Raw genomic sequence first — 15,359 nt, 5'->3', positions numbered from 1 at the left:
TTTCCGTGTCACCTATTCTCCCTACATTCTCATCAACTCCCCCAGATTCTCCCCCTCACCCACACACTGGGGGCAATTAAACCACCAACCCGCATGCCTGTAGGATGTAGGAGGAAACTGGAACCCCCGGGGAAATTCCACACAGAGTGGAGAGAATATACCAAATCTAACAGTAGCACCAGATATGAACCCCGATCCTGATTACTGGTACTGTATCAAAGTTGCACAAACTGCTACTCCAGCCATGCCATCCTGGGAACATTTGTTTTGTGAGCAGCCCAGTTAGACATCTCGTACATAGTACAACAAGTAAGTCATTACAGAGTGCTGTGCTATTTAACCAGTGAGGGGTTAATTCAGGTGCCTGATAACAGCAGGAAAGGTGGTGTGCAATTTCACACTGGTGATTCTCCTTCCTGATGGGAGGGGTGAAGAGTGTGGACACACGTTGAATTAGACCAGTGGGAATATGGGATCTGGTCCCACGGAGGGGCAGAGATGGAGTGAAAGGGGGAGCGGGACCAAGACTGGTCAGCAGAACAAGGTGGTGCAGAGGGGTGGAAAGCTTCTGTGGAACCTGAGGAGAACTTTAACTGTTTTGTTTTGTTTTTGAAGGGACCTCCAGGATTACCCGGCCCTATGGGACCACGAGGGCGGCGAGGACAGCGGGTAAGTAGCAAGAACATGCCACACATACGGGGAAACAGGAAGCCACTCATCCCTTCAAGCTTATACTGTCATTCAATATCACGGCTGACCTGCCCAGGACTTGTCCCTTCTATAGCAGTTCCCCATTTTTCACACCCCTCCTCTTTAAAACCCCAGTGATCCAGTCCACACACCCCTCCTCTTTAAACCCCTAGTGATCCAGTCTCCACACTGCTCCTCTTTAAACCCCCAGTGATCCAGTCTCCACACCCCTCCTCTTTAAACCCCCAGTGATCCAGTCTCCACACTGCTCCTCTTTAAACCTCCAGTGATCCAGTCCACACACCCCTCCTCTGTAAATCCCCCAGTGATCTAATCTCTGGGCTTGCTTGGTGTGTGCCGCAAACCCCAATACTGCCTTTCTTTGCCATTTTCGTTCCACCCACAGGACCATGATGACTCCCTTTACAACTGATAACATTCCCCTTCTCCCCTCAGAGCACTTCTCGCTGAAGCATTCAACCTGCCTCTGACCTCTGACTCATGGCTGGAGTTCCAACTGCCTCCCTCCACATCCATACTCTGCTGCTCCTTCCTCTCTGTTCACCGACCAGACCTGTGTCCTGGGTCTGTCCTTGCTCTCTCTGGCTTTGACCTATCTGTCTCCTGACCTCCTGCAACACTGCCCTGTTGATCGATCCTAGTCCCAATGCTCCATTGCTGGCAGGCATGGCCTCAGATGCCTGGACCTCGGTGATGGAATTTCCTAGCTCAATCTCTCTTTTTCAGTTTCCTCCTCAAAGTTGTTTCACTCTTTGCCCAATCTGTTGGTTCTTTTCCCAATAACGCTTTGTGATTGGTGATCAGTTCCCATGAGGTTGAGATGAATTTATTGTCATATTCATGAGTACAATGTATAGATCCACTGACATTCTTACTTGCTACTGCCACACAGGTACATCAGGTAAACCAACTACTATAGGTTAAATTACCACAACGTGCCATGGGATAAATATATAAAAGGAAAGGTAATTTAATATTTACAGTTGCAGTTAGCCAGGAAATAAAGCAATGCTTCAAAAATATGCGCAGAGTTTGGACACAGTATGGATAACGAAACGGTTCTCACAATGTTATTACAGCACCAACAATCTGGTTTCAAATCCAGGACTGTCAGTAAAGAGTTTGAACATTCTCCCTTTATCTACGTGGGTTTCCTCTGGGTGCTGTGGTTTCCTCCCTCAATCCAAAGACATACTAGTTAGTAGGTTAATTGGTCACATGGGTGTTTGGGGGGCGGCACAGACTCGTGGGCCAGATGGTCAAGGCTTTGGTGATAATTTACCAACATTTTCTGACTCTGGGCAGGTCCTGGCAGATTGGAAGATGATGAATGTTGTGCCACTGTTCAAAAAAGGATGTAGGCCAAAAGCAAGGAACCATAAGTCAATTAGTTTAACATCTGTAGTTGGGGAAAATGCTTGAAGCTGTCGTTAAAGAAGAAATAGCGAGGCTCATGGAGCAAAATGGATCCGTCAAGCAACGCAGCGTGGATTCAACAAAGGAAGGGTCCTGTTTGACAAATTTATTGGAGCTCTTTGAGGGTATAATGAGCGAGGTGGATAGAGGGGAGCAGATGGATGTTTACTGGATTTCCAGAAGGTGTTCGATAAAATGCCGCATAAAAGGCTTATAAATAAGGATGCATAGAGTTGGGGGTGAAGCATGGATAGAGGATTGGTTAACCAATAGAAAGAAGAGAGTTGGGACACAGGGCTATTTGCCTGGTTGGCAATCAGCGGTGAGTGGGGTACTGGGCCCACAACTGTCCATGATATACATCAATAATCTGAAAGAGGGGACAGTTGAGCGCATCTAAGTTGGCTGATGACACTAAATTGAATGTAACAGCAAATTGTGCGGAGGATACAAAGATTCAGTAGTGAGATATAGATAGGTTAAGTGAGTGGGCAAGGATGGAGTCTGGCAGATGGAGGTCCATGTTGGTAAATGTGAGGTTATCCACTTTGGAATGAACAATGGAAGATCAGATTATTACTTAAATGGCAAGCAATTGCAACATGTTGCTGTGCAGAAGGACTTGGGAATGCTTGTGCAGAAAAGGTTGATTTGCAGGTGCAGTAAGCTATTAAGAAGTCAAATGGAACATTGGCCTTCGCCGCAGAAGGGGTTGAATTTAGGAGTGGGGAGGTTTCTGCTGCAACTGTACAAGGTCCTGGTGAGGCCGCATCTGGGGAACTCTATGCGGTTCTGGTCTCCCTACTTGAGGAAGGATGGACTGGCTTTGGAGGCCGTACAGAGGGGATTCACTAGGTTGATTCCAGAGATGAGGGGGTTGGCCTATGAGGAGAGAATGAGTTGTCTGAGACTGTACCTGCTGGAACTTAGAAGAATAAGAGGAGTTCTTATGGAAATATGGAAAATTATGAAAGACATAGATAAGATAGAAGTAGATAAATTGTTCCCCTTGCTGGGAGAGATCAGAACTAGAGGACGAAGATCCAGGGGAGTAGATTTAGGATGGAGATGAGGAGGAACTGCTTTTCCGGGGGGTGTGGGGGTGAATCTGTGGAATTCACTGCCCATTGAAGCAGTGGAAGCGACCTCCATAAATATTGAAGACAAAATTGGGTCAATTTTTACATAGTCGGGGAATTAAGGGTTATGGGAAAAAAGCAGGGAGGTGGAGAGAAGCCGATCATCAGATCAGCCATGCTAACATTGAATGGTGGAGCAGGCTCGACGGGCTGGATGGCCGACTCCTGTTCCTGTTTGTTAGGTTCTGGTGTTCTTGGGGCCTGCTACTGTGCTGTATCTCCAAATTAAATAACAAGTTAAATCTATTGGTGGTAGCTTATGGTTAGGGTAGTATGTGGAGGTTCCAGAACCTAGAGGTGTTGCTCTTCAGTCGTCTGTACCTTCTGCCCGAAGGGAGCAGTGAGAAGAGGTTGTGACCAGGGTGATGGGGGCCCTCTGTTTGTTTTGTGCCTGGAATCCTGCGTTGAGAATGGGTTTATCATGGAGCAAGCTTGTACCTGTAACCCTGTCTCATTTTATCTTGTGGGGTAAAGGGTATGAGGTAAGGAAGGGTTAGTTTGTTCATTAGGTTTCTACGGTCGACACAACAATATGGGCCAAAGGGCCTGTACTGTGCTGTAATGTTCTATGGAAACCATCATATTTGTCACATGTGAAGGTCCCTCATATGATAGACTGATGGAGAGGGTGCAGATCCATGGAATCCACTGTGAATTGATAGTTGGAGGGTTGTGGTAAAGATGTATTACCATTGTTTCAGGCCTGAGTCCTTCATCAAGGTATGTACATGAAAGTTTGCAGGCACTGTGATTGTCGTAAAAATCCTTGAGTAAAGGCTCAGTCGGAAACATTGTCTTCACCTCCTATGGACGCTATGAGACCATATAACAATTTACAGTACGGAAACAGGCCATATTGGCCCTTCTAGTCCGCACCAATTTACATTAACTTCACTAGTTCCACCTACCCACTCCCTTGCCCATAACGCTCCAACCCCCTCACATCCATGTACTCATCTAACCTCCTCTTAAATGATAGAATTGACCCTGTTGCAACTACCTCGTCCGGAAGATCATTCCACTCAGCCCCCACTGTCTGGGTGAAGAAGCTTCCTCTTATATTACTTCTAAAGTTTTGCCCTCTAACCCTTAAATTATGACCCATTGTTCCAATCTCTCCTACCCTCAGGGGAAAGAGCCTATTCACATCTACTCTATTCCCTTGATAATTTTAAATACCTCTATCAAATCCCCTCAACCTTCTATGTTCCAATTAATAAAGTCCCAGTCTACTCAGTCTTTCTCTTAATTCAAGGTAGTGCAATCCAGGCAACATTTTCATGAACCTTCTTTGCACCCTCTCAACCTTATTGATATTCTTCCTACAATTTGGAGACCAGAACTCCACACAATACTCCAAACATGGCCTCACCAAAGCTTTAACAGTCTCAACATCACCGCCCGGCTCCTGTATTCTATGCTATGATTTATAAAGGCCAACATACCAGAAGCCGCCTTCACCCCCCCCCCCCCCCCATCTCCGTGGGACCCGCTGGATTCCTCCAGCATTTCTGTGCTTTTACTTCCAGGAATTCTCACTCAACATGGAGAGTGATGAAATTAAAACCGAGACTAAGGTCCTGAATTTAAATAAAGGGAATTATGATGGTATGAGACGGGAGTTGAGTAAGATTGATTGGGTGGTTTATGGGGGAGTTGACTGTGGATAGACAATGGAAAGCATTCACAGATCTAATGGAGAAATTGCAAAAATCGTTTATACCGGTTTGGCATAAAAATAAACCAAATAAGGTAACTCAACCGTGGATAACAAGGGAAATTAGAGACAGTATTAGGTCCAAAGAGAGAGCATATCAATTGGCCAAAAAAGGTACCGCAACCGAAGACTGGGAGCAGTTCAAGATGCATCAAAGGAGGACAAAGGGATTAATCAAGAGAGCAAAAATAAATTACGAATGGAAGCTTGCGGCAAATATAAAAACTGACTGCAAAAGCTTTTATAAATATGTCATGAGGAAAAGATTGGTGAAATCCAGAATAGGTCCTTTGCAGTCAGAATCAGGGGAATATATAATGGGGAATAAGGAAATGGCAGAGCAATTAAATTCTTACTTTAGTTCTGTTTTTACAAGAGAGGATACAAATAACATCCCAAGGATGTTGGGAAACATAGAGACTAATGCAAGGGAGGAACTGAAAGAAATCAGTATCTCTAAGGACATGGTCTTGGGGAAATTGATGGGATTGAAGGCAGATAAATCCCAAGGGCCTGATAATCTACATCCTAGGGTACTCAAGGAAGTGGCCATTCAGCTAGCAGATGCTTTAAGAATTATTTTCCAGAACTCGATAGACTCAGGATCAGTACCCATGGATTGGAGGGTAGCTAATGTTACCCCACTATTTAAAAAGGGGGGTAGAGAAAAAGCGGAAAAATTATCGGCTGGTAAGCCTTACATCAGTAGTGGGCAAAATGATGGAATCCATTATTAAGGATGTAATAGCGGAGCATATGACTAGCAGAGAAGGGATCGGACGGAGTCAACATGGATTTACTAAAGGTAAATCATGCTTGACAAATCTATTGGAATTCTTTGAGATGGTGACAGATAAAATAGATGGGGGAGAGCCAGTGGATGTGGTGTACCTGGACTTCCAAAAGGCCTTCGATAAGGTCCTGCATAAACGACTGGCTTCCAAAATCAAGGCTCATGGGATTGGGGGCAAAGTATTGATGTGGATTGAGAACTGGCTGGCAGGTAGAAGACAGAGAGTTGGGATAAATGGCTCGTTTTCTGAGTGGCAGGCGGTGACAAGTAGGGTGCCACAGGGATCTGTACTGGGACTCCAGCTGTTCACAATTTACATTAATGATCTGGATGAGGGGATTGGATGTAATATCTCCAAATTTGCAGATGACACTAAGCTAGGAGGGGTTGTGTGCACGGAAGAGGGAGACAGGAAGCTCCAGTGTGATTTGGATCAATTGGGGGACTGGGCAGATACATGGCAAATGCACTACAATGTGGATAAATGTGAGGTTATCCACTTTGGTCATACAAACCGGAGGGCAGATTACTATTTGAATGGCAATAGATTAAGAGATGGGGAAGTGAAGAAAGACCTAAGGGTACTTGTACACCAGTCTCTGAAGGCAAGCATGCAGGTACAGCAGGCGGTTAAAAAGGCAAATGGTATGATGGCCTTCATATCAAGAGGGTTTGAGTATAGGAACAAGGATACCTTACTGCAGCTGTACAGGGCCTTGGTGAGACCCCACCTGGAGTATGTGTGCAGTTTTGGTCACCTTATCTAAGGAAGGAAGTTCTTGCAATGGAGGGAGTGCAGAGGCGATTCACCATGCTGATACCTGGAATGGCAGGAATGACTTATGAGGAAATAATGCGCAAATTGGGATTGTACTCGCTGGAGTTGAGAAGATTGAGAGGGGATCTCATAGAGACGTATAAAATTCTGGCAGGACTTGACAGAATGGATGAAGATGGGATGTTTCCAAGGATGGGAAAATCCAGAACCCGGGGCCATGGTTTGAGGATAATAGGCAAACCATTTAGGACCGAGATGAGGAGGAATTTCTTTACCCAGAGGGTGGTGAATCTGTGGAATTCATTGCACAGGGCAGTAGAGGCAGGTTCATTAAATCTATTTAAGAGGGAATTAGATCTATTTCTTCAGTATAACGGTATTAAAGGTTACGGAGAGAAGGCGGGGACGGGGTACTGAACTTTAAGATCAGCCATGATCTCGTTGAATGGCGGAGCAGGCTCGAAGGGTCGAATGACCTACTCCTGCTCCTATCTTCTATGTTTCTATGTTTCTAATCCACCAAGCTCAGTTACCAAAAATATCTTGCTTGGTAAATCTTCAAATATTTTCCCTCTCACCTTAAACCAATCTCCTCAAGTGATCTACAGAGACCCGGGTTCAATCTCGACCTCTAGCGCTGTCTGTCTGGAGTTTGCATGTTCTCCCTGTTACCTCTTGGATTTCCCCTGAGGGCTCCAGATTCCTCCCATGTCCCAAAGAATTTCCGTGTCACCTATTCTCCCCATATTCTCATTAACTCCCCAGATTCTCCCCCTTATCCGCACACTGGGGACAATAAACTCACCCACCCGTGTGCCTGCGGGATGTGGGAGGAAACTGGAGCCCCCAGGGGAAGCCCAGTAGGTTACAAGGAGAATGTGCAAACTCCACACAGACATCATCTTGGATTCTGGTACCGGGAACCATCAGTTGCATCCACTGCACTACTGTATCCTGGTGAAGAATTCTTGGTCCTGTTGGAGGAGCTACAGGAACCCCATCCAGCGATGGAGCGGTGAGATATTGAGGATAGGATGGTATGTGACTCTGGGAGATAATGTTCCCGTGCACCTCCCATGCTGTCCTTAGATCAACAGCCACTGGTGTGTGAGGAACTCTCGCACTGGCCCAGGAGATGGACCACTTAGAGGTGCAGCCACTGGTGTGTGAGGGTTTCTCAGACCTGCCAAGGAGATGGACCTCTGAGAGGTGCAGCCACTGGTGTGTGAGGGTCTCTCAGACCTGCCAAGGAGATGGATCTCTCAGAGATGCAGTCACTGGTGTGTGAAAGACTCTTGGACCTGCCCAGTAGATGGACTTTTCAGAGGTGCAGCCACAGTTATGGGAGGGTCTGTCGGACCTGCTCCAGTAATGGACCTCTCTCAGTTTTAATTTGATCTTTTCAAAAGCTGAGCTTAAATTTTAAATTGGTAACAGCTCAGTTACAGGCCCCCGAGGCTGTGCTACCCAATTAACCCACAACCCCTGGTACGCTTTGAGGGGTGGGAGGAAACCAGAGCCCCCACCCCCCCACCGGGAAACCCACACAGACATGGGGAGAACATGCATCTCCTTACAGACGGTGTGGGATTCGAACTGCAGTCCTGATCGGTGACTGTCGCCTCTTATAATTTTATACACTTCTGTCAGGTCTCTTCTCAGCCTCTGATGCTCCGGAGAAAACAACCCCAGTTTGTCCAACCTCTTCCCATAGCTCATTCCCTCTAATCCAGGCAACATCCTGGTGAAAACACAGAGATGCTGGAGGAACTCAGCGGGTCTCGCCACGCCCTGAGAAAGGGTTCAGGCCTGAAATGTTGGTAGTATAGTTCTATCTCCTATGGGTGCTGAGAAACCTGCTGAGCTCCTCCAGCATTTCTGTATTTTAACTACAATCATAGCATCTGCAGACTTTTGTGTTTCATGACCCTCCTCTGCACCCTCTCCAAAGCCTCCACAACCTCCCTGCAATGGGGCGACCAGAACTGAATGCAGTATGATCTTAACATGACTTCCCGACTTTTCTATTCAACGTCGTGACCAGTGAAGACAAGCACAGCAACAGTGCCCACCATTTCACACGAATCCTACAAAAATCCCACTGGGTTCTTCCCACATTCCCAGTCATTCCAACACCATCAGTCAACATCATAAAGGACCTTCATCCCCCTGGTCAGAACCTCTCCCTTTGGGCAAAATGTACAGAAGCTTGAAGACCAGCACCTCAAGCTTCAGGAACAGTTTTTATCCAACAGCTATCAGACTCTGAATCTCCCCATACTACTCCAACACTATCTCTATTTGTACAATTGTAAAACCACTATTTGTTGGCACCAACTGCCTGCAACTGAAAAATTGTCCATCTTTTAATGCTTATTTTCTTTTTGTTTTTCTTAGTTCATATTTAGAACTTGTTAATGGTGGAGGCTGAAACATTAAGGCATCTTAGACAGCCACATGGATGGAAGCAGAATAGAGGATTGCGGGGTAGAAAGGGTTTAGTACTTTTTTTAAGGAATGTATGGGTCGGCACAACCTTGAGGGCCAAAGGGGAGGTACAGGGCTGTATTGTTCCAAGTTTTATGTTGGTGTATTTAATAGACACGTGGAGCTGCAGCAAGCAAGGGTTTTGGAGTGTCAGTTTTGCGGCAGTATCATAGAGCAAACATTCATATCATAACCATCTTACAACATTACTATATAAAAAAATAATTGTGCACAAAAAGTGAGGCCGTGTCTTTGGTTCAATGATTATTCTGGAATCTGATGGCAGAGGGGAAGAAGCTGCCTTTGTGCTGCTGAGTGCTCGTCTTTAGGCTCCTGGACCTTTTCCCCCGATGGTAGCAGAGTGAAGAGGGCACGGCCTGGGTGGTGGGGTCTTTGAGAATAGAGGCTGCTTTTTTAAGACACCACCTTATGTCAATGTCCTCGATGGAGTGAAGTCTGGTGCCTGTGATGTTACAGGCCATGTTAACAATCCTCTGGAGTTTATTCTTGTCCTGAGAGTTGGCATCTCCATACCTGACAGTGATGCAACCAGCCAGAATGCTCTCCACAGGACACCTCTGGAAGTTTATGAGAGTTGTCGGAGACGTACCGAATCTCCTCAGACACCTCACAAAGTATAGCGCTGTCGAGTCTTCTTTGTGATTGCATCAACGTGGAGGCTCCAGGACAGATCCTCAGAGACGTTGACACCCAGGAATTTGAAGTTCTTGACCCTTTCCATTACTGAACCTTCGGATGAGAACTGGGTCGTGTTCCCCTGACTTCCTCCTGAAGTCTGCAATCATCTCCTTTTAATTAAAATTAAAATGAAGACACACACACCCTTCTGGCCCATGAACCTGTGCCACTCAAATACCCCAAATGACCTACAACACCTCGGTACATATTTGAACAATGGGAGGAAACCGGAGCCCCTGGGGAAAACCCACATAGACACTGGGAGAATGTACAAACTTCTTACAGAGAACACGGGATTCGAACCCAGGTTGATGGCGCTATAACAGGATTGCACTAAACTGCTACGCCAACCATGTTTTGTGCTTGTGTGAATGACAATAAACTCCCCTCTAATTCTCCCCCACCCAGACACTGGGAACAATGCTGGTTAGCCCACCGACCCAAACTGCAGCACTATGGGGGGGTGGGGGGGGGGTGAATGTGCAAACTCCACACAGCCAGCTAGCCACCCACAGTCACTCTCTCATCCTCAGCTGCACTTAAGATCCAGGAACTGAGATTGGGAGGAGAACTGAACGGTCGGGCACTGAGGAGTGTAGGAGAACAGAGGGATCTGGGAATACAGATGCATAATTCCCTCAAAGAGGAGAGGGTTGTAAAGAGAGCTTTTGGCATCTTGGCCTTCATAAATCACAGTATTGAGTACAGAAGTTGGGATGTTATGGTAAAGTTGTATAAGACATTGGTGAGGTCAAATTTGGAGATTTTGAGGGTACAAAATCTTTGTTCCTGTCAGGATAAAAGGTCAAGTCAAAAGTTTGAGAGAGCCATAGTTTTCAAGGGATATTGGAAACTTGGTTCGTAAAAAGGAGACCTATAAGAAACAAGGAATATCAGAGATGTTCTCCATAATTAACTTGAAAGTAATTGCATTATGATCACTGGAACCAAAATGTTCCCCTACACATACTTCTTCACATATGTTCCATAAAAGAAGATCCAGTATTGCACTCTCTCTAGTTTGTATCTCTCCATATTGATTTAAAAAACTTTCCTGAACACAAGGTATCAATAAGATAGAAAGAATGCAGAGAAGATTTACTAGGATGTTGTCTGGATTTCAGGAACTGAGTTACAGAGAAAGGTTAAACAGGTGAGGAGTTTATTCCCTGGAGTGTAGAAGAATGAGGGGAGATTTGATCGAGGTATTTAAAATTATGAGGGGTACAGACAGAGTAAATGTAGATCGGCTTTTCCCACTGAGGGTCAGTGGAAACCAGAGAACATGGGTTAAAAGGTGAAAGGGGAAATGTTTAGGGGGAATTTCTCCACAGAGAGCGGTGGGGGTGAGGAACGAGCTGCCAGCTGAGGTGGTGAATCAGGGCCCAATTTTAACATTTAAGAAGAATTTGGACAGGTATATGGATGGGAGAGGTAAGGAGGGCTATGGATTGGGTGCTGGTCAGTGGGACTTGGCAGAAAAATGGTTCAGCACAGATTAGAAGGGCCACTGGGGCCTGTTCCTGTGCTGTAGTGTTCTATAAGCGAAGCTCCACGTTTTAACGTGGACAAATCAATTGCTGAAGTTTAATTCTTGCACCTGCTAATTGATACCAGTGCTCGAAGAGTTAAACCACTGTGGTTCACAACTGAGAGGTTTTTTCTGCGAACACTAAGCGAGCCTTAAATGTCAGTGGGAGAATGATTCTGATTGTTACCAAAGGAAAAGAGCAAAAGTACATGTCAGTACATTTAACATTTTGAAAGGTCAATGCAGGGTTGACTGGCCAATGTCCCCATGTGAAGGGAATTGATCGAGACAAAGGAGAGGGACACCTTTCCAAGGGTGTTTGGATCTTCCTGGCAGACAAGAAGAGCTACTTTACGTGATGTGCACGGACTTGTTTCTGATGTGGTCGAATGTCAGCTTTCGTCAGTCAATCACCAGTTGACATTCAGTAGAAGGGAATGCTGTCTGTGACCTCACTCACCACCTTGCATTGCCTCAGAGCAGGTCAACTCAAGGCCAAGTCTTTAACATCCATAAATCACGGTGAATCCTTCAAACATTCCATTGAAATTATAATCACTGAGTTGCAGAATGTAGAAGCAAGGCTTTCAGAAAACCAAGTCTACCTCCCAAAGAGCAGCCATTCTCAACCTTTTCTCAGCCATCACCCCCCCATCCCCGACACCCACCAAGGACTTTGCCCAATGCTTATGCCCCCTTCCCTGTGAAGCAGTCAAGTTTTGGTTTCCTTTGTTTCCCAGTTACTCATTACATTAAAAAAGACCCATAAAAATATATTTTGTTACGAGGGGAAAAGAAAACAAGGCTTCTACATAAAGTGCTGTGGCCCCCCAGAAAGAATGATCCCAGAGAGTATCTCACGTAAGAATGACAGCCACAGAGATACTGTGCAACTCTCTGCCCAAGGAAGGTATAGGATGCCACCTCATTGAATATATTTAAGACGCAGTTAGAATTTTTGCATTGTAGAGGAATGAAGGGTTCTGGGGAACAGGCAGGTAAGTGGAGCTGAGTCCAAGGCAAGATGGTCATGTACCAACCCACTGACAACAATCTGACACTGATCTCCCCTCCCCCCCATTCTTTCCTTCCTCACTTTCTCCCTCGCATTCTCTCCTTTCCCCTTCATCTCCCCTCCCTCTCTCCTCTCTTCCAGTCTCCTATTTCTCCCTTCCCCCTTTTTTCCACTCTCCCTCTCTTTTTCCTTCCCTCCTTTCTCTCCCCTCCACTTTCCTCTCTCTCTCTCTTCCTCCCCCCCCTCCCCCCGCCCCCGTCTCGCTCTCTCCTCCCCTTCTCCTTTATTGAGCTGAACATGCCTGCCACGCACCTGCTTCTGGAGATGTTGCCCTGTGTTTATCCGAAGCTAACGAGTAGATACTGATGGATTTCCTTGATTCTCTGATGGAGCCGGAAAAGCTGATTCTAATTTCCAAGCTGCATGAGGGCAATAAATTAGAGAGAATTCTATCAATTCCAAATGTCGTTTTTGTTTAACACAAAGTAAGTGCAATCATTTTTCAAAATGTTAATGGGATTCAGCATCATGTCGTCTCCTTGTGTCTGCAGGGGAACCCTGGACCCCATGGGAAGCCCGGATTGGCAGGATTGCCGGGCCCGAAGGTATGTGAAACTCTGTAGCCATCTGTCTGTGTCTCTAACCTGCCGCTTTCCATGTGTAGCCACCCTTTGAAGTCTCAGCAATCCCGCCCTGTTGACTTGTTATTGACAGTGATGGGCCTGGCCAGATGTGAACCTTACAGCAGTCGTTTGGTGAAGAGAGATGGGGAATTCACATCAGGGGGCGGCAGCTGTCCAGGCGGGGCAGGGGTCACTCCTTCGGAAGCCAGGACCCTGGTGGAAGGAGGCAAGTTGAAATGGTTTGAGCCCAGACAACAGTGTGGAGGGAGGGGTGGGGGAAGGAGGAGATAAGAGAGAGGGGGCAGAAGGAGAGAGAGAGAGAAAGAAATAAGGATTAGAGTTCGAATCTGGTGCTGTCTGTAAGGAGTTTGTACGTTCTTTCCATGTCTGCTAGGTTTTTCCCGGGCAGTCCCGTTTCCTCCCACCATTTGAAACGTACTGGGGGTTGTAGATTAATTGGGTGTAATTGGGTGGCATGGGCTTGTGGGCCGAAATGGCCTGTTACTGTGCTGTATGTCTACATTTAAATTTTACAAAATCTTAACACTTGGGTACTGAGGGTGTGCTGCACACTTGGGACCCTCTGTCTAGTGAACATGGTGCTGCCATGTGGTGGTGTAGACAACATTCCAATACAGAAATGGCCCTTAAGCCCAGAATGTTGTGCTGACCAATGGAAACCTCCTCCACATCAATCTCACACACGTAACACTGTGGATGAGCAGTGATCATCCTAGGCCATTGGTCAAGGGAGTTGGTTGAGGAATATCCAGATTAGGACTATCCCTGGAGCGTAGAAGAATGAGGGGAGATTTGATGGAGGTATTTAAAATTATGAAGGAGGACAGACAGAGTAAATGTAGGTCAGCTTTTTCCACTGAGGGTGGGTGAGATACAAACCAGAGGACATGGGTTAAGGATGAAAGGGGAAAAGTTTAGGGGAACATGAGGGGGAACCTCTTCACACAGAGAGGGGTGGGGTTGTGGAACGAGCTTCCAGCTGAAGTGGTGAATGCGGGCTCAATTTTAACATTTAAGAAGAATTTGGACAGGCTCATGGATGGGAGAGGGATGGAGGGCTATGGACTGGGTGTAGGTCAGTGAGATTCAGCAGAAAAAAAAGAGCCCCTTTGGCACTGACTAGAAGGGCCGATGGGCCTGTTTCTGTGCTGTAATGTTCTCTGGTTGTATGATAATGCCAAGTAGCATCTGTGTGATGACTTGGAAACCACTGGTTTGCTGCAAAATCCCATGAGAGGAGGAGTTCTCTGCTTGGTCAGATGCCCAGTCTGGTCTGCGTGGCACAGTGCCGTTGCCTCACAGCCCCAGAGTCCCTGACCTCCTATGCTGTCTGTGTGGAGTATGCAAGGTCTGCCTGTGACCAAGTGGGGTTTTCCCCGCATGGGAGAGGGGGTGCTCAGGTTCCCTCTCACAGCCCACACACGTGAGGATCAGTGAGTTCATTACATCCAGTGGGTGGGAGTCTGGAACTTGTACAGTGAATGAGAAAAGCCGTGGTGCCATTCTCCGAAGCTTGTTGTCATTGGATTCAATTGCCTGCGTTATGAGCCCTCGTGTTGGCTTGGGCTTGTGGATTTACAGGCAGTTAATAAATAACGTACTGTTGTGGTATATAGGAGGAGGGGTAGAGGTTTAGAGGGATCGGAGAAGACACATGCATCCTTAGAGGGGTGTTGAGACCTGGAATGCACTGTCTGTGGGGATGGTAGAGGTAGAGGCTCTCCCAACATCTACACAAACACTCGAGTGGCCACAGCAGAGAAAGCTGTGGCCTGTGCTGGGTTAGTGTAAGTGGGTCATTGATGGGTGCCCAAGGATCTGTGGCAAGTATATGACTGACGTCCACATAACACTCCATTTGAAAGCCTGCACACAATGTACCAGTGTCTGCTTCATTGCAATGAGAGTCTTTCGTGCGTTCAATCACTATCTTAGATTAACCTGTGTATTTAAAACTCTTGAAAGTTGAGGAGAGTTGAATTTGCCACTGTTTGATGATATCAATACATCCATAATTCCCACATCAGGGTCCAAAAGGAGAACCAGGCTTGTTTCCCATCAAAGCACCTCCTGGAGAAAAGGTAAATCGGTCTGCGGTGTTGTTGGAGTTCCGTGGCCAGTCAGAGTCGTGTGTATTTGTTGACATTTCCACCTCCACCACAGTGTGTCATCTGTATGGTGTATCTGCAGATGTTCCCTCTGTACCCACATCCCTGTGTGTGATGTACCTGGTTAACGTTACTGTCAGAGACCCCTCCCTGTGTATAATGTAACTTGTTAACCTTACCTCAGAGACCCTTTCCTGTGTGTGGTGTACCTGCTTAATGTTCCTGCTGTACTTCCCTCCCTGTGTATAGTGTACCTGGTTATCATTGCCATCAGAGACCCCTCCCTGTGTGTGGTGCACCTGGTTAATGTTCCCTCTGTAC

General features: G+C 46.4%; 1 protein-coding gene across 1 annotated transcript in view; it reads left to right on the top strand.

The window, feature by feature from the left end:
- Window positions 1-15,359, top strand: part of LOC138764078 (collagen alpha-1(XXIV) chain) — a 410,285-nt gene that overhangs the window by 102,560 nt on the left and 292,366 nt on the right. Inside the window, exons 4-6 of the mRNA XM_069939403.1 lie at window positions 616-669; window positions 12,838-12,891; window positions 14,958-15,011. Coding sequence (XP_069795504.1) covers window positions 616-669; window positions 12,838-12,891; window positions 14,958-15,011 — 162 coding nt within the window. The remainder of the gene's footprint in view (window positions 1-615; window positions 670-12,837; window positions 12,892-14,957; window positions 15,012-15,359) is intronic.

The sequence above is a fragment of the Narcine bancroftii genome, chromosome 5 (genome assembly GCF_036971445.1).
Source record: "Narcine bancroftii isolate sNarBan1 chromosome 5, sNarBan1.hap1, whole genome shotgun sequence".
NCBI classification, from domain to species: Eukaryota; Metazoa; Chordata; class Chondrichthyes; order Torpediniformes; family Narcinidae; genus Narcine; species Narcine bancroftii.
Note: the sequence above shows the minus strand (reverse complement) of the source record. Positions and strands in the feature narration are given on the sequence as shown.